The sequence below is a fragment of the Pogoniulus pusillus genome, chromosome 5, assembly GCF_015220805.1.
Source record: "Pogoniulus pusillus isolate bPogPus1 chromosome 5, bPogPus1.pri, whole genome shotgun sequence".
Classification (NCBI taxonomy): Eukaryota; Metazoa; Chordata; class Aves; order Piciformes; family Lybiidae; genus Pogoniulus; species Pogoniulus pusillus.
The window spans coordinates 33,526,860-33,546,285 of record NC_087268.1 but is presented as its reverse complement, the minus strand read 5'-3'; the positions used below and the strand labels follow the sequence as shown (position 1 = coordinate 33,546,285).

General features: G+C 45.0%; 1 protein-coding gene across 3 annotated transcripts in view; it reads right to left on the bottom strand.

Annotated features, from left to right (window-relative positions):
* Positions 1 to 16,416, bottom strand: part of IRS2 (insulin receptor substrate 2) — a 29,571-nt gene extending 13,155 nt beyond the window's left edge. The window contains exons 1-2 of one of the 3 annotated variants that reach the window (XM_064143760.1): positions 12,537 to 16,416; positions 8,629 to 11,210 (exon numbers count right to left, since the gene is read on the bottom strand). In XM_064143760.1, coding sequence (XP_063999830.1) covers positions 11,185 to 11,210; positions 12,537 to 16,023 — 3,513 coding nt within the window. In that variant the 5' untranslated portion in view covers positions 16,024 to 16,416 and the 3' untranslated portion in view covers positions 8,629 to 11,184. Of the gene's footprint in view, positions 1 to 8,628; positions 11,211 to 12,536 lie in introns of those variants that run through there. The other 2 variants (XM_064143761.1, XM_064143762.1) reach the window with 2 other exon arrangements.
* Between the last annotated feature and the right edge of the window lie 3,010 nt (positions 16,417 to 19,426).

Genomic DNA, 19,426 nt, shown 5'->3' with positions numbered 1-19,426 from the left:
CTTCCAAGTGGTAAGGACCTGATACCACTGCATACTTCACGTATTGTAATTACCAGGAAAGCCACTGAAAAGCATTCAGTCAACAGCACAGCAGCTGCACAGCTAGAGAAAACACAAATCCCTTTTAATTTCACATTTACTGAACAAGTACAATACATCATCAACTAACTAGAGTACAGTCTAGGTCAGGCAGAAATACTTAGCTAGGCCAGCTGATGCACATATGAGTATCAGTCTCATTTAAAATCCTTTTGCTTAAAATAAGACCACACACAGCAAGACTGATCTCACAAACCACAGACCTCTGGAAGTTCCGTTTATGCCAAGCATATAGGCTCTCTCTACAGTCAGGCAAGACAGGTTTGTGCCAGCCTCCAAAATCTAGCTGTGACCAGCCTCTTCAATAGTTCAAAGGCAGCCATATCCTTGCAGTGACTACTTATGGAAGGCAGATCTGTATTTTAAATGGACTGTTTCAATGGGCTCCTAATAAGGTGTCTAATGAGGCAGCAACAGACTGGGCCAAACCTCTCAGTAAAGGGCAATACTGGCAAGATGAGAATGTTCACCATCTATGTGGAAAATCTAAGGAACATGGACCCTTAGGAAATACTGGAGACACTTGTGACAGAGAAGGCATTAAGTAGCTTTACTCAGAACACCTACATTAACATCACCTAAGATTTTAAGTCCTATGGTCATCCTGCAGCCTCAGACAAAGATATTTCTGCCTTTTAATTACACTCTTGTGCCCATTTGACGAAGGAGCCCTGTGCAGCTGAATTCCAAAAAATCCGTTAGGAAAAACATTGACAAAAGGCCTCCTCTGAAATATTCTCCCTCAGTTTGCAAATAATCCCATCCTGTCTGTGCTAAACAATCCTACCAAAACGGCAACAATCAAGATGCCTGTTTCTAAGGAGGAAAAAACAAGCAGTCTCTTGAAGCACTAATAAAGGGCACAATTTTGACAGTGTCTTCCACTTTGACGCCTCAGGCTCTCTAAAATGTCATCAGCAAAGTCCCTTAAATAAATAAAGTCAAAGTCAATTTATGTTTTGAGATGACAGACCACAGATACACTTTCCTATACTGCAAGAATAAGACCTAGGCAAAATCACTTAACCACTCCCGTAAAACACACAAAATAAAGGCAACACAAATTGTCTATAAATTACTGGTTCCTTCACTTCACAGCTTTCCAAATTACAGTCCATGTGCTACTTTATATTGTATAAGAGGTCCTTACTTCCAGTAGCTATTTTAAATTAAAGTACACTTTAAAAAGTTAATTGAAGTGATTAATTATTACTATTCCAGAAAGATACTATGCGGTCACAAATGGCCTGAAAAGGGACCCAAGACAATCCATGAAAGGAGAAATGGTTCCAAGTCTCTCTATTAATATCTCATCATTGCTATGAAGTCTTAGAAACCTCTGTCAAATTAAAAGTTACCATGTTACAGAAGCAGATAAGTTTAAGAATGGTGCCAAGAAAAACACATATATGAGCAGAAAGAAACAATTAAAAAAATCAAACCCAAACAATTCCAGTAGCATCTAAACCAATGAAAAAACAGAATTTCAGACTTGAAGACAGATGGCAATGCTGATCATTCCAACAGTTACAGTCATAGCCCCACCACACTATATCCTGTACTAATAAGGGTACCACTTATTTCCAATGTTTTTTTTCCTAAACTACATTGTGGAATTTGAGCACATGTTTCCTGTTCCTGGATTAACTGGCAATTACCAAATGTTTATTTCTTTTAACATGGTGCTGTTTTCATTAACTGACAAGAAAAGAAGCTTTTATGTATCAAATACTCTTTATTCCCTTCTTCCAGGTACTTTGTGTCTGACACAAATAATGGGCTAATGAGAAATACTAAAATGTGGCACACTTCTTTGCCTACAGAACCAAAATGAAGATCTTACTCAGGTACGCACACATATACATCTATACTACTAAGATCAAATCACTTCACAGTATGATAAAAAATGTGCTTCTATGCTTAAAAAAGTAAAACATTACCAAGAAAAAAATTGACATTCAATAAAAGATTTGTCTACTGTTTTATCATCTTCAGCAGAACTGAAGAGAACTTTGCCTCCAGGTTGGATTGAAACAGGCAGCCCTTCACAAAATGTATGAGAAAACTCCTCCAAAAGATAAGTGAAAAATCAGTGACCAATAAAGGGAGTAGGATCTAAAGGAAACAGAAAATAAGAACATTTTCAAATACTTAACTAAGTACAGGATGCATGCACTTCATTCCACTCAGAGTAAAGAGTTTAAAGTTGTCTCCTGCACATCAGTTCTCAAGAGTTCACTATTTCCCAGGTATGTGTTCTGAAGTCACAGCATCTTTTTTCTTCCCCCAATTATTATTATTAACAAACAAACAAACAAACAAAAACCCCAAACACCTGCTTCTCCTCTGCATAATTAAGGAATCAGAATAAGCTGCACTGTAATGACATGAAAATTAGTAAAAATCAATACAATTATACTATTTGGCAAAGTAAAAATAAGTAGAATACAAGTGTGAGTCTACGTGACCAAAAATTTTCAGTGTTTTAAAAATAGTATGGTTAAAATGTTATCACCTTGCAAAAGCAATACCAGCCAGTCTATGGACACAAAGAAAATGGAAAGCACATACTGAAGAGTAAGAATAGAAAAAGTTGCATTCTCCTGATATAACAACATAGGATGCATATATGCATGGTGTGGCAAGTTAAAGATTGCCATGGGTTTTGGCAATGAAGCAGACTCAAGACTTGGGGAATAATATCACACCTGCAGAAGACTAAATGATCTCCTCCAATGACTTAATCAAACACCAGTGTAATATCTAAACATCCTACATAGCTGATTAACAGCTCAAGCCAGCTCCCTCTACATTGAGACACATCAGTATGACCACTCAAGCTCACTCGGGCTGCAAGATCTAAGCCCATTGTTTCCACATTTTAGCATAGTCAGTTATACATTTATTAAAATGAAAGTCCATCAATTTGCTTCCTGAGGGCTGAATGTTAGTTCTACTAAAAACCAACAACAAGAAGTCCAGTTATTTCACTACCACCAAGGTCCAATTTTTGGTTTGTTTTCTTTAAGTAACAGATGGACTATCTCACATTACTGTATCTTAGAAAGCTTTTAGCATTCATACTAATAGGACCTGGACTATGAATCACTTAAGAGTCCTGAAACATATTGGTGCATTTGTATCTGGAAATCATCCTATTGGCTAACATTCAACACAGAGTATCACCAATTTATTTATTTATTTAGAATCCATGTGACCTAGTATTTATTTAAAAATACGCCACTTAAAGTTAAAAGCTTATCTTGACAGGATTTTTATTTGACATTTTAAACAAAACTGTAATAAATTACCTTTCAGTAGATATCCATAAGAAATCAATAGTATCCTAGCACTGGTGTATGTTTCAGTCTCTCTGGTATTTGCTAGACTATTAGGATTATAAAGCTACACCAATACTCTCAAGTCTCAGAATCATATATTTACGTTTCTGCATAATGCTTCTCCACATAGTCATTTCTTGATAACCACTGTTAAAATCATAAGCACTAATTCTGTAACTTCACCACTGAGGAATTATGCACCCTTGCACTAAATTAGATTCCAAAGAGCAATGTTCAAAGCTTTATACTAGATTAAAACTAAGTAGTCACAAATAATTTTATAATAAAGTGACTTCTCAAAATTCACAAAACAACTTTTACTATTAATCACCATTACTGATCCTGAACAATAGTTTCTACACAAGATTACAACAACAGCATGTTTTCTTTTTTTGTTACATTAAAGAGATGATGTTATTATAGTTATATTTTATTAATTTGGTAGAAACTGATTGTAAAATACTCAAGTCCACCCTCCTACAAACTTTTCCAAATGTTTACATTACAAGATATTACAGCACAGCAGAGTGCAGCTTCCTTGAACGAGAATTTTACCTGCATCTTCCAGATCCACATCTCCTAACTCCTTTGCAAGAAGCCTTTTTTTGAGTATAAACGAAAATTTTGGTTAGACACATCACCTAACATTTCATCTGCCTTTTAAAGGAAACAAAAATCACTTAAGGGAGTTTTGGAAAAAGAAAAAACCCAAACCATAATATCAGAAAAAAAGGGTAAGGTGTACAGAAGAAATTCAAGCACCGTTTTGGTGATATAAAAGGGTTTTGCACTGGCTAGAAAGCTCCTTGTCAATTCTAAACTTATTTCTTTTAAATAATGCTAAAAATTAGCATTACCATTTATTACAAATAAGTTCCTAACACCTCCATTAGTGAAGGCTTTGTTGTTCCAGAGCAACTGTTCAATACTATTGTCTCCTGCACAATAGTCAAGCCTAACTCTCCAACCAAGAGACTGTCAGATGACTTGCTCCTTCATCCTTGTGACTTCTACTTAGCAAAGGCCTAGATTCAAAGGAAAAAAATCTTTCAAATTCTGATGCCATAAGAGTAATTTGACAACGCTACCTGTTTTAATGAAGGGTTAAACTGGACATCAGGACTGTCTTCAAAACTTTAAAAATAATGCACTGCCTGGGAGGACACAATGCAAGAGGCAAATTTAAAACTCCTTAGATTGTATTTAATTTACATGATTTTCCCAGTGTTACTGGAATGATATATTGATTTTTCTCTGACTGAAAAGAAGTCCTCTGTCTCAAGATGCACTTACAATGTTATTCTTAGTGTGCTTTTTTAAAGCATCTGTAGAACAGATTTGGAAACAGAGACCAAATGGAACAGCAAGGTTCATACCTTACACTCATCATCACAGCATGTATCAAACAAATTTTACTAAAGCATCACTTGGAAAATTCTCCACTGTGCCCTACTGTTTCTAAGAAACTTCTGCTGTTCCTAGTATCAGCAAGATTGCTATTTTGGCATCACACTAAAGCCCCAGTGCCTCTACTTCTGACCCCTTCAAACAAAAACAAGCTGCTCAACAATGTCTAATCCGTGCGTCATGTAATCCTGCTTAATACTCTACAAACTCTGGGTAATATTTGGGTAGTTTTTAAATTTAGCAAAGAACATCCTGGCCTACTTCAGAGATACCCTTGCCTTGGGTAGCATCCCCTAGAAACACTGCCCACACTCATTTTCAAAGAAAAGCAAACAGACATAAACACGTAAGAGGAACGAACAAAAGATAAAACAGAAAATTCTGGTCTAATGGTGTAATAAAAACATATAATACACAAATCAAATGACTGAAAAGGGAATGAATTATGCAAGCACCAACACACCACTCACAAACAACATTGCTTTGGACCGGTTTATCAGCACAACACAGAGCACTGTCAAAGTATGACCAAGCTCCAGCTTCCAGTGAGGGCACTCTCCTGCAGAGCACTGTAGCAGGGTCAGCTAAACCACGCAATCCTTCCTCCCATCCACACAGAGCAATTAATATAAAGTCAGCTACCACTCTGATGGAGAAACAGAAAATCCTTTGAGACTTGGTCGCTTTTTGCATCATCATGATCTCAAGTGTCTCACACTGCAAACACTGCCAAAGAGGTCTAAATTAAATTCCACTAGAATTCTTCAGTGTATCATTCTGACGGTCCTCCCTAAAATCTCCCAGACTCTCGCTGAAGGACAAATATGTTCCTATTTTGTTTAGGCTGTCAGGCAGACAGCCTCCGATCATTAGCCTCTTGTCAGCAGTGATGCTGGGGTAGATTACTAGTGCGGAGTGCTTGTAACGGCAGGTGCATGGCCCTAGGGCCGCCATCTGCCAGGAAGGAAGTGTTCTCCTCTAGGATGCTGAAGAGATTGACAAATAATGTAAACAAAACACTGAATCATTCCTAATCTATGGAATCAGGCTATTGCATTACTCGCCTACAACACAGACAGTACCAAAGGTGGGGGCTTAGTCTGGGGCTTGAGTTGTTGGGTTTTTTTCCCCCTCTTAACTATTTCTACATTTGATTTAAATTAAAAAAAACCAAACGCCACATACATTCCAAGAGAACTTGTATTGAACTAAGACAGGCAAATCTGGGTGTGAATACAAACAAAAAACCCACCTCAGTAGCAAGTATTATTTTGGAAAGTATTTCCCCACTGTTAGCTTGTAATGCACTTCTTCCCAGTGTGCATTGCTCTTCACTGCAAGAACTCTCTATGTTTTGGGGTTTAATTACTACTTTTGATACACCTATACACAATTTTGGGCTGTCATCACTGATAAGAATATTGAGACCATCTCTTTTGAATAAAAATATAAATAATCTGAAAGAAAAAAAAATAGATAGGAGCAGAACTCCAAATACTGTCTTCAGCCTTTTACACTGATTTCCAAAGGGATTTCTCATTATCAAACATCTTTCCTAAACAGTGCTAGTTTATGGGTCCATTTGCAGCTCTGCTACCAAGCAACAGCACAACTCCATGCAAATGTGAACACACTTACCAGACTAATTGGTGTCGTCATACTTATACCTCAGTGTTATTGTCTAACTGGCATCACAGGAGTGATTACAGACTACTGCTGTCTTTGTGTGAGCCTCAGATATTCCCATATGGGCTAGCACTTTTACCACTTCATGATCTGTATTTTTCAGGTGTGCCTCTGTGTAAAGATGTAAGCAATCTTTAGACTGATTTCTCTGTGATTTGGATCAAGTTTATAATACCAAAGCTTTAAAAGCTTGCTTTAAACACAGACATCATCATCTAAAGGATTCATCCTACCTCAGTTAGTGTGGAAACTGCAAATACAACCTACATCGGTAATCCTGGTCTCCCCTATAGCTGAGAGAAGATGCAAGGGGAAATTAATCCTACTTTGTAACTTTCACTTAAAAGACGTGGGAGCAGTCACCCTTGCTGGCTCCGGAGAGCATCTGGCGGACTAACCCAAGATGCCCACATGTATAGCTAAAGGCAGTTGAGATAAACCACCAACCAAATGAGCACACAAAACAAACAAAGTTAAGCAAAACACAACAAGAAAAGCCTAAGAAAATATTTCCTTGAAAAGACTGCTTTTGCTCCTGCATCCTTTCCCAACAACTGGCAGCAAGGACACTACCCAGCTGAACTTGGCTTTCTCAAGGCTGCCACTCTTGATGCTCTATATACATACATGCACAAACCCTTTAAAAATAGCTATGAGCTAGACAAAAGACACACAAAAACATACCTGAACTTTGGGGTCACTACATTATCTTCTAAAAATTCAAAGTATGTTACTTGTTTCCACATACACACATACCACTTCTAAGCAAACACTGAGAAATTACAACCTAAGAGATGTGAAATTCTGATAATTACACAGTCTAATTTATCTAGTCAGTTGCTATACTCACTTTAAATTGCTATTACACACACTGTACCAACATAACATTAAAACTCCCACAAATCCTAATGTAGTGTGCTGTAACCAATACACAACACACCCAGACACAAAACATGGATGTCCACTACCTCAACGAACCAAGGGGAGGGGGTGAAGAACCAAGATATATACATTTATGTGTTTATTCTCTTTTTAGGAGAAACAAATTAATGGTGGTTTAGAGAAATTTTTAATTAAACAGAAATAACTGGATATACATGTTAAGTGCCAAATAGGAAAGGAACTTAGGTTACATTGACTCTAGCTTAACTTTTTGACTTTTAAACCACTTCAGCATTCTAAGGCAATCAGTGTTATGTAAAGATAATGGTAAATCACATGCAAAGAAACCCGTATTATTCCCTCCTTACAGAAAAAAACAACCAAAAACAACAAAACAACCAAAGCCAAGAAACACCACCATATAAAACATGTCCCAATAGTCTTTCTGTTCAAACACTCCTTTATCTATTTTACTTACAAGTGAACATTAGTCTCTATATCTATCTTGAAAGAAGTCAAATAATCAGAAGCAATCATCAACCTAAGCATTTCCTCTGCCTTGAGCAATGACTGTACTGGTTCATTTTAGAACAAATCCACCATTCAACTTGGTCTATAGCAATTTATCTTAAATAACTCAAAGTAACCATGACCTTCTTTCTATGAGCAGTATGGGTAAACATAATTTAAAGTATAAAGCCAAACAAAATTCTAATAGATGTATCATATTTTAATATTATATCTGCTTGTAAAAAGCTGACATGCACATAATCAATGTAATTTAAAATATCAAAGGCTTCACTTAATCTTAGATAACTTCAGTTTACATTTTGTGTTCTGCAGAGTGACACTACTAGGCTTAGACCTAACAATTTTGGTTTGGACATCTGTTAAAATGTAATCTGAGAGACAAGACCTGAGTTTCAGAGGTTGTAAGAGAAAACCTCAAAATTTTAAGTATGAGTTAAAAAAACAATACTTTTAAGATGCCATTTCAAAATTAATACAAGTTTTATTGAAGAGACAAACATTTTCATGCTACTCTGAGAATCAAAACTTTACAACGTTAGAGGGCTGAAAAAGACAAACAAACATAAAAACCCACAATATAAAACCCCACCCTTGATATTATTTACTGTTCAAAATAATTCCCAAGAAGGAAATTAAGGTGGTATCTTCAATAATCTAAAATGCCATCAGAAAGACACAGGAAGAGATTTCTTAAAATAGGCTTTTTATTGTTTAGGTGCAATCATAAAACCCTCACAAAAGTAAAAGCTAATTGACAAGGCAGAGGGCATTATTATCAAAATATCACCTTATTAGGAACTTACATAGCTACATTACAGATGATAACTTCTTTAAATAAATCAACACAAAATAAGCTAAAACAGGAGGAAAACACTCCTCAGGGTGTTTTTTCACCATGAAATGTAGTATCTGTTTAATTTTAGAAAACTAGACCAACTACTAGAAACATTTATAAGTTACAGAGCATTTCATTAATGGAAAAGAAAATAAAACTCAACTCTAGTGTTTTCAATTAAGCAAAATTCCCTATTAAACACCCAACAAATTTAATGGGAATTTTACTTAAGAATGTCAGGTTTATACATAAAGAATAAAATTTTAACCCTATCAAAACAGACAGAGAACTCCCACTTGACTTCACTAGAACTCAGATCTACTATAAAAAGTAGATGTAATCAGTCATAAATATATTGAAATAAATAATTTGCACTCTATGAGGAAAATTACTATAAGTGTCTCCATAAATAATAAACACCATACACAGCTCATATGTTTTTAAGCAAACAAGCAGTCATAATTTAAGAACAAAGGCTAATTATCAACAGTTACAAGCTTTAACCAACCAGTAATTTATTTACACATCAAATGAAGGCAAGTGTTTCTCCAATTCTTAAATATTTGCAGACTTTCAGAACACAGTAAAACTAAACAAACTGAAAATTTCAAGCAATCTTTTAATTCTTTTGTTTTGACAGCAGTTGTGGATGCACTTGCTTGTTCTTGCCATGACAGCATAACATGGACAGATATTTCCAAAAGCACAGCACTCCCTACAGCAGAGGTAAGTTACTGATATCAGAGGCAAGCTATACATGAAAACCAACCACCTTTAGATCATACAAATCTCCCCTTAAAACACTTTTCCACAAGAAAACACATCTGCTGCCACAGAACTTAAGCTGGGGTTTTTTACATGTATTCTACACAAATCAAAACACTAACTTACTGAGAAAGTAATTACCCCATATCTCTGAGATCTTCCTGTTCTAAATATCAAATATATGTCAATTCTCTATTGGTTTAAAATTGCTAGAAACCTCACTTGGTTTCTGAGAAGTTTTGAAGATGTAAAGCTTTTCTAATAATACTTAAAAAGACAATTTTAAAAGTGCAAACAACTAAGTAAACAATGCTAATTATACATAAGCTTTCATGTGTAAGCCACTGATTTTTACAAAATTAGATTATCTTAAATCCACATGAATTACTCCCATGTTAAAATAACCTTGCTTACGCTCAAAATAGTTTCTAAATTGCATATGTGCTTCTCCATAAAACATTAAATTCTTAGTAGTGTCCCAAATCACAAGGTTTAAAATTCAAATACACTGGCATAGTACTTGATGTTTTTAAACACTGGCAGAAGCCCTTCTGTAAACAAACAATGTGAAATCTTAATGAAAACCAAAAGAGAAACTAGGAAACCTGTAAAAATTAATGATTTGATTCGATTTACACCAATAAAGCTCTTTATGATTTTTTTTTTCCATCCCTGTGCTACGACTTTTCTAGTTTGCCTGCCACAAGTGCAATGAACCCGCAAAACCACGGTTTTGGTACCTGACGCTTCAGGCTGCTGCTGATGTTTGTGTACGGTTTTCCCTACTGCCTTGGCCTAATACTGGCAGCATTAATACCTCGAGCATGCCCAGGAGGCATCCATCGCACACTCAGGTAAACAGGATAGTGGAGAAGACAGACTTCTACAGACAGACCAAGTCTCTACGAGCTTCTCCACAACACCTCTTAATGTAGTTTGTGTTTAAAAGCTCATGAGAGCCCAGAAAAATAAACCTGCATGCAGTTTAAATATTATAATAAGGCAAGCTTATAACCGCCCTTTGACAAACATAGAGCAGAGATGCACCCTCCTCTCTGTACGCCGTGCACCACGCCAACACGGCCGTTTATTGCACTATTCTGTTGTCTACTGGAGGGGAAGGCCAGCGGTCGGTTCCCCTTCCTTCGGAAGATAGGCCATCTCCTTCCGTTCCTGCTTTTCACCTACATGGTGACTGTGTTGCCATCCACTCCAGGTTTTTTCTGTAACCAGTGCCTGCTCCACTCTCTCCCCCTCCTGTAGGGTCAGCAGTTTGGGGAATGCTGTGGAAATAGCTCTTTCCCAACATAGGGCTCAGTTTGAACTTGGGACTGTTGGTGGCTCGAGACAAACTCCTCAGTTTTGTAAGAACTCAGTTTTGTAAAGTGAGGGGCGCGATGGTTTGGTCGGTGCCTGGGGCTGCAATCACACAGCTGGGTGAGGAGAACGGTCACTGCAGCATCTGCACCAGTTTCAGTCAAGCCACAGGGATCCTGAAAATGACCCAAATAAAACTAAAAGGAACAGCCAAGTAACGCTCAGCCCTCAACCTTTCCAAGTCATTCAGAATAAGCGTTCATGCTTTCAAACTGACATTTCATTCAACAATCAAAGCTTGCTCTGCAAACGGTGGGTCTCTCATCTTTTCCATCTTCCTGTACCTCCTATCAAAAGAAAAAATATTTTCTTCTTCAAATTCATCTAGCTACTGAGAGAACAGAAGAAAAAAAAACCTGCAACTGGCTCTTGCAAACTGTTGCTGTCTGCTTATTATTGATGACCACTATCAGCACTGCGAATACAGGAACAAAATCTACTCACCCTCCAAGCAACTCCTTTTAAGTGGGTATGTCATTTCACCTAGCCAGACCCATAAACATCTATTACAGTTATATGTGCATACGAGTTTGAAGTACCATGCCTTGCATAAATTCAAGAGCAAAGAGAATCCCTACAGCGTCTCATCGTTAACTTTTAATCCTTGACTGATTGGATGCTCTGTGCCCTCCTCAATCAGCACCTAGTTCTATAAAAATTCTCACTCACCAAGAGGAGGCAGATTTCTACTGGGGGGTGTGTGTGTGTATTTCTTTGTTTGCTTTTGGGTAGGTTTTTTTTTGAAACAACATAACTAGCACCCCAACAAAGGAACAGCTACATAATCAATACATACATTCTCTTTCACACCAAGTTTCAGGCTTCTTTGGTTTCCTTTTGTCTTTGAACACCAAGCATTTGCAACTTACATAAAAGCAAGTCAGACAACTGGTCACTCATGTTGGAACTGTGCTGCCAACTGGAACATAGTTACGCACCACCATGGGATGGGCCTTTTAAGTGAAATGTGTGAATACAACATGCCACATCATGCACGTAGTGACTTTTGATTTAAAAAAATCACTTTTTTTAAAATTTACATTCCGTGCTCAACATGATTTACTGTTAAACTTTTGAAACAGATATTTCAAAACCAAGATTTAAAATTTATCCTTCTCAATTTGATACAATTGACCTTCCCAGCTAAAGAGACAAGGATTTTTGTTTTATTTTTGTAGTATTATGTCCCCAGTCCAACAACCCTGCCTTAACTCGATCATTCTACATTTTAAAACAGTATTTGAAAGCTGCATCAACATAAACTATTCTAGTCACATTTTCCAAACATGTTCCAAGATCTTACATAAGAAAACTCTGCAGTACAGCCCAAACATAGTAACCATGTAAACATTAGCTTCTCTTGGGGTACTCAGAAGTATACACTCATAATAGCACAGTAAAATTCAGATGTAAAGAAATATCCCAAAATTAAACTTTTTCTCATACAAAGAGCCAGCAAGTTCCTACGAGACTATTACAAGATGTGTTGGGATAGACATACTTTTAAGGAAGAGAGGAAAATGTGCCCTACTCAACAGAACACAACCCCGTGGTAAATAACAAACACTAGGCACTAAAACTCATGGCAGGCAGTGTCAGATGTAGCTACTCACCTTTCACAGCACTTGCTTCTTTCAGGTTGTGAGACAGAAAGTCTATGCTGGCATAGGCGCTCATCTCTACTCCGTTGATGCCCCCGTTGAGGACACGACTGGCTTTCAACCTGGCTTTGTCGCAGTTTGCCAAGGTCCCATCCACCACGTCAATAGCGATGTAGTTCAGACCATTCTGGAAGCCAGCCGAGGTCTCCCGGCACATCGGGCTGCTACCCTGCTCCTCCTCCAGGCCTTCACTTTTCCTGAGGGACACATTCTCCACCGAGGCCGAATTGTGCCGTTTGGGGTTGTGTGCAAAGGAGGGGGACACGGGGGTCACAGTGGTGGTGGACGAGAAAGTTTCCGAGCTGTGCCTCCTGCGCCCCTGGGGATCTGCCCGGATGACCTTGGCCCCTCGGTTCGGGTCTGGGGGAGGGCTAGAGAGAATGAAAGCTTCCACCCCAGAGAGGGTGAGCCTCTTCACCCCAGCTGTGGGGCTAGTAACCCGGGCACTTTCTGGCTTCTGAACAATGGGCTGGGGTGGTGTAGTGGCCATGCCAAAGGTCATTTCGGTGTAATCCCCGCCGTCAGATGGGCTGGACGAACAAGCCACCCCCACAGCTGCCTTCATGTAATGTCCGTCAGGCTGGCTGGTGCTGGAGGAAGAGCCTGGCGAGAGCGCTTCTAGGGAGCCCACTGAAACTGTGCCCGACTGGGAAGGAGACTGTGACCCGAAGTCAATGTTCATGTAGTCAGAGAGAGGGGAACGCCTCTGCCCCGTGCCAGAGCCCAGGGAAGAAGCCGGGCTGTCGGCAGGTAGCGACGGGGGAGAATAAACGGCAGCATCCCCAAAGTCAATGTTGATATATTCGCCAGGGCTCTTCGGCTCAGACGGCAGAGGGTGCTCATTCATACTGGGCAGCATCGTCCGCAAGGTTTCCAGAGAGAGGCGACTGGGTCGGGCCGCCCGCTGGCACCGCTGGCTCAGGAAGCTCTCAGTCCGGCTATGGCGCAGGGGCGAAGGCACCGTGTGGCTAGAGGAGGAGAAGGTGTCGGCAGGTGACTGGCCTGCTCCGCACACTGCCTCCTCCGGGATGATCCTCCCCGGGGAGTTCATGAAGACGTACTGGTCACTGTCCTTTGCCAGCCCCTGGCTCTTGTAAGAGCGGGGTAAGGAGCTGTAGGAACAGCAACCGGGCTTCGGGGGCTCGCCGGACCCGTGCCCCGAAGGAGAGAAAAATAAGTCCGGAGGGGTGAGGGAGGGAACTTGAGACCCGTGATGGGGTTCCCGAGGGGACATATTGATATAGTCGCCGTTATGTAGCCTCCCGTCCGAGCTCTCTACGGACAGCTTGGAGCCACACCACATCCTCATGTACCCGCTATCGTCAGGGGAGCTCTCCCCGGGTGAGTTAGTCTTGTAGCTGCTCCCGTTCCCGGGGGACCCGCCCCCTACACCCGCCCGGGGCTGCAGGATCTGCTTTGGGGCGGACACGCTGGTGGGGCTCATGGGCATGTAGTCGTCGCCGCCTCGGCTTCCCTGCCCTAAGGCTGCAGCCACGCCAGGGGTCATGGGCATATAGCCGTCATCATCTCCCCCTCCTCCTCCCCCCCCTGCCGGCGGCCCCAAGTTGGTGCTGCTGCTACCGGAGCTGCGGTGGGAGCCGATCTCGATATCCCCGTAGTCCTCGGGGTAGGGGGTGTAGGTGACTTTGGGGGAAGCCCCGGCTTGGCAGGAGGAGAAGAGGCGGCCAGCACTGCCGGCGAAGGTGGCGCGCATCAGTGTGTACTCATCGAGGGAGGCGGAGGAGACCTGCGGCTGGGCGGGCCGCTGTCGGCACGGGGTGGTCAGCGAGTAGGTCCGCTTTCGATGGCCTTTGTCGGCGGGTGCGTCAGGACAGGGCCGGTAGCAGAGGCGGCCGCTCGGGGGCCTCTCCATCGCCATGTAGCGGTAGATGTCGATGCTGCCCCCGGGGTCCCGCACCGGGGGCGTCTCAGCCACCGACTCAGGGGTGTTGCTGCGGTTGCTGGCAGTGGAGGAGAACGAGAAGGGCCGCAGGTCGCCTCCCGGGCTAGAGCCGTACTCGTCGAAGGACATAAAGCCAGCGTCGCTAGGGGAGCCGGAGACAGAGGCACTGCCACTAGACGGGCGCTGCGGGTGATGAGAGTGGACAGGCTCGGAGCCGAGGCCGCTGCTGGAGGACAGGCTGAGTGGGCTAGTGGCAGATGGGGGCGAGTGGGAGGTGGGCATAGACATGGAACGACTGTTTTGCAAGCCGCCGCCAGGCAGCACTGGCAGTAGCTTCCCCGCTTGCCGGCCGCCGCTGCTAAGCGTGTGCGAACGGCTGAGGGGGGTCCTCACGGGGCCTGGGCTCATGGGGCTACCGGCCACCGAGCCCACCCGGCAGCCGTCGCCCTCGCTGGCCGTTCGCACCCGGCACGGCGTGCACTTGGTGCCGGCGGCAAGGCTGTCAGTGCGCGAGCGACGGAGGAGGCCCGTCTGGCTGGGAGGCAGGTTGACCAGGTGGTGGTGCCGGCGTCCGGGCACAGTGATGGGGTGAGTGGCGGAGGCGCCACTGCCGCCGACGCCAGCGACCCCCCCGGAGGAGGATGAAGATGAAGACTGGCTCTTGCTGCGAGGCCGGAATTCGTAAAGCTCCTTCAGTGCCTTCATTGCCTCCAGGATGGTCTCGTGAATGTTCTGAGCCACCACCGAATCGTCCGCCTGCATCCACAGCTCGCCGGGACCGGTGGCTGCCGAACGCCCCACCTCAATGAAGAAGAAGCTGTCGGAGTGACCGCAGCGGCGGATGTTCATCAGCTGCAGCGTGACCGAGGGCAGCTCACAGTTGAGGCGCACGAACCCTATAGTGCGAGCCGAGAGGCAGAGCCGGTGGACACCCGTGAGGTTTTTGCTCTGCCCCAAGCCTTTGGGCTTCAGTGTCACCTGCCAGACCTCTCGGTAGGCAGCGGCAGCCGGCGTGATCAGCCCGTAGTTGAGGTCCTCGCCGGCGACGGCCACAGAGGCGGCGGCCGCGCTGCAGGAGGCGGAGAAGGGGGAGGCGAGGTGGCGGTGGGGGGACCCCTGGCAGGCCGCCGCCTTGCCCTCATTCAGCAAGTCAGTGAAAGCTTGGTACCAGCCCTCCTGCTCCTGCTCGTTCTCGGCAGCCACGGCGAAGTACTCGTCCTTGGTGTAGAGGGCAATGAGATACTTGTGCTTGGCGTCCGCCCGCTTGTTGATGTTGAGGCAGGAGTCCAAGGCGATCACCCGCTTGGGCGCCCCAGACTTGTTCCTCCATTTCTTCTCGTTCTCATAGTACTCCAGCCGGGCGCCCCCCGTCTCGTCCCCACCGCTTGGGCCCCGCAGTACGAAGAAGCGCTTGTGGCCGTGTTTCTGCTTGCGCAGGTAACCGCACTTCCTCACGCCTTGGTTGTTGTTGTTGTTGTTGTTCAGGTTGGGGCCGGGAGGGGAGCTCAGGGGGGGCAGCACGGCGGGGCTCGCCATCCCCGACCCGACGCTGGCAACACCGCCTGGCTCCTCTGCTGCTGCCGCCGCCGAATGAGGTTGCGGGCTGAGTGCCACAGGGAAAAAAAAATGTATAAATGAAGAGAAGCGGTGGGGAAGGAAAAAAAATAAAAAAGAAAAAAGAAAAAGTGAAGGAGAAGTGGGTAAAATAAAGTTATTCCTTCGCAGGAAGAGCGCAGCTGCTCGGAGCCGCAGCGGGGCTCTCCGCCGTCGCCTCTAAGCAGCGGGTGCTGCCGGCGGTTGCTGGGCGTCCTCTCCGCTTCGGTTACCGGCGGCGCCACTGCTGCCGCTTCCCAGCCACTGCTGCTGCCGGCGCCAGCGGGAGTTTCGCCGTAAGTAACACATCGCGCACCGAGTGCCCCAACTAAAGAGCAAAACAACACGTGACCGCCGCCTCACCGAGACGCTCACACACCGAGACGGGGCGGAGCGCGGGCACCGCCGGCACCGCCCCGCACTGGCCCCTGCTCCGCGCGAAGGACGGCCCAGCCCGCCAATGGGACGGCGGGGCGCGCCTTCGGGAACGAGGCAGCGAAACGCTGTTGGGAGATGGGAGCCTCGCCCCCCACTCACCTCCCGCCCCTCCGCGGCGGGAGTGTTCCCGCCCACAGCCTCCGGTTCCCCTCACGCACAGCGGGAGTCGGTTTGTTCGCCCCCCAGCTTAGCTACCACTGCCCTACGCGGACGCTGCCTGAACCGTGCCGGAGTATGGGCATGACGGGGACAGCTAGTATACCCGGCGAGCCTAGACACTGCTCCTCTCCAGCCATCGTATCCCTGGCGGACGGGACACGGGGCGGAGTACAGCGGCGTAGCTCTCCGCGGCCATCAGGTGTTGCCGACCTGCCTGAAGCGGCTTTCCCCCTCCCCCAGATCTGAGCTTCCGGGTGTGCGAAAGCGCCAGCCTTCCCACCGCACACCTACACACAAACGCGTGTGCGTCAGCCTTCTCCGCACACACACGCACGGCGGTCACCCCCCCGGCCCCCCGCCGCTATACGCGCACTCTTCCACCTGGTGTGTCAGCTCGCGCCCACGCCCCCCTCCCTCCTCCCTAAACACTCGGAGTCGCTGCGATCGTCTCCGTCGTGTCGTGTGCTCCCCTCCGCCGCTCCCCTCGGGGGCCGGCTCCTCCCGCCCCGCGCAGTAGCTATTGATGTGAAGAGAGAAAATGCCACCTAGTGAGGGCGGGCAGTTGGGCAGGAGGATGTCACTATTACTCTGTTCTAATTAAATTAATTTATCGAGGTGTTGCGCGTTAGCGACGAATAAAGACAAGTGTCCCCGTTTCCTTTGGAAACGAACCTGGCCCCAGCAAGAGGACTCACGGCGCGGCAAGGCAATTAAGGAACGAGCGGCGGAGGCGGGAGAACAGCCCCCGCCTCACCGTCCCGCCTCCCACTGCCAGGCTGTCCGCTCCCAGTCGCGCTCTTTCATGCGGCATGCACGGTCTGTCCCTGATGGGGGGGGGGGGGGGGCGGGGGCGAGAGGTGTTAGCCTTGTTTACTAGTGCCTGCCGCGCCTGGGGATCAATGGGCGCCTTTTTCTCCCAGCTGCCGGGAGGTGAAGGCCGGAGGGGAGGGGGCGCGACTCACTGCCGCGGGGTGGGGAAGGGGCCCCGGCCGGCGTGGGCGGGGGGGGCGGCCCTGCCAGTCTCTGTTTTTCTCTGTGCTGCGGGAACGGGGGAAGGAAGGGGGAGTGCCGGGGGCCCGGGAGAGGGCTGCCTAGCGACGGTTCCCGGTTCTGGCTCCGTGGTGAGGGATCCTCACGAAGCGTGCAGCGCTCGGTGCGGGGTGGTGCGGAGAGGGCAGCAATAATAAAAGCCAGGAATGAACGGATAAGGCTACCCTGACGATGTTCGACCCCGAGCTGTTTCTGATCATAGTTACAATTCTTCCTGCTCAGAGAGCGACTGGGGAAACCTCTTTGCACATGCCCAGGAGGTGAAGTGAGGCTGGGGTCAGGCAAACATCTATACGCGCTTGCAGCTGCCTCCCCGGACTTAGGCCGTCGGGACAGGTTTTTATTTGTCCGTTTGTGACGAAGCTGAAGCAGCAGGTTTTGCGCGTAATGCCGGGGCGGGGGGTGGGGTGTGGGATTACAGACCAAAGGAAAAATGAGGAATAAAAGACGAAAATGATGCGGTGCCTCAAGCTGCCGCCGTGAGGGGCCGTGGCTGAGGCCACAGCCGGGGGCGGGCGTTCTCTGCGTTGGCGAAGGGGTCGTTTGCAGCTCTCACGTATCGCTGCCGCCTCACGGCGCCGCTTCGCTCCGTTTTGCCCGAAATTCTCCGCAGTTTGGGGCATAATAACCTACTTAGAAATCAACATCTGTAACTCAGGGAGGGGGGGGGGCAAGGAGCGAGGGATGGCACCGAAGTCTTCGCAAGAGCGAGAAATGAGTCTCTACAGCGTACGGCCTTAAGCACGCACCTTTACGCAGGGTACTTGTGATCTTTCAGTACCTGTGTGACTCCTCACAGGAAACGATGCTTGCAGTCTTAGATCTAACCTGTAAACAACATGAATACTAATTCATGTACTTGATATTTCCATACATGCTATTGTCAATTGTGTGGGCAGTATACATTTTATATATTTACAGCAGCAGAACTGAGTTTGCAGCAATTTATGTGACACAGGCATTAGGATAGACTGGAACTCGGGATTTGAGTTTAAATTTTTTATTTATGTATTGGCAGCGCTATGAACATTTTTAGCAATAGTCAATAACAAGTATTTTTTTCCATTTTTATGTTTGGATTTTGTTTTTTAACACATAGGTGGGATAAGAAGCACAAGAAGAAGGACTCAGGTGTGCAAAAAATTCAAGTTGAAAGGTACTATTGTTTCATGACCAACACTGTAGAACGAATGACCTCAATTTACATAGGTGATGTGTTTTATTCAGAGAATAAAACTCTTCAGAACTCTTAAAAGATTTGCTTTTCAAAACGATTGCTTTGGAAAACTATAGCTCTTCTGTAAATTTTTCCTGGGCATTTCAATGTAATTACAGGGGCAATTAATTAAAATAAATGCATTAACACTCATCCATCCCCCCCTCTCAGATACAGGTCACTTTTTGTACAGGCTGGCATGTATTATGCTTCAGCTATTTCTATGCATTGCGTAGCATATTTGCTTTAATTTCTGAAAGAAGCAAGTTTTCAGTGATACAGTGGGCCGTGAGTTGGGACAGTTGAAGCACAGTACATGGTCTCTTGATCTACCAGGTATTTTCAAGCAGCATGTAGGGACAGACAAATAGAGACAGCAGCATCTTCAGTAACTGCAATAGATTTGCCAGGTGATGCTTGCTTAAATAATCTGTAGAATAATTCCATCATGATGAAGGAAAAATTGCCACATTCTACCTTTCC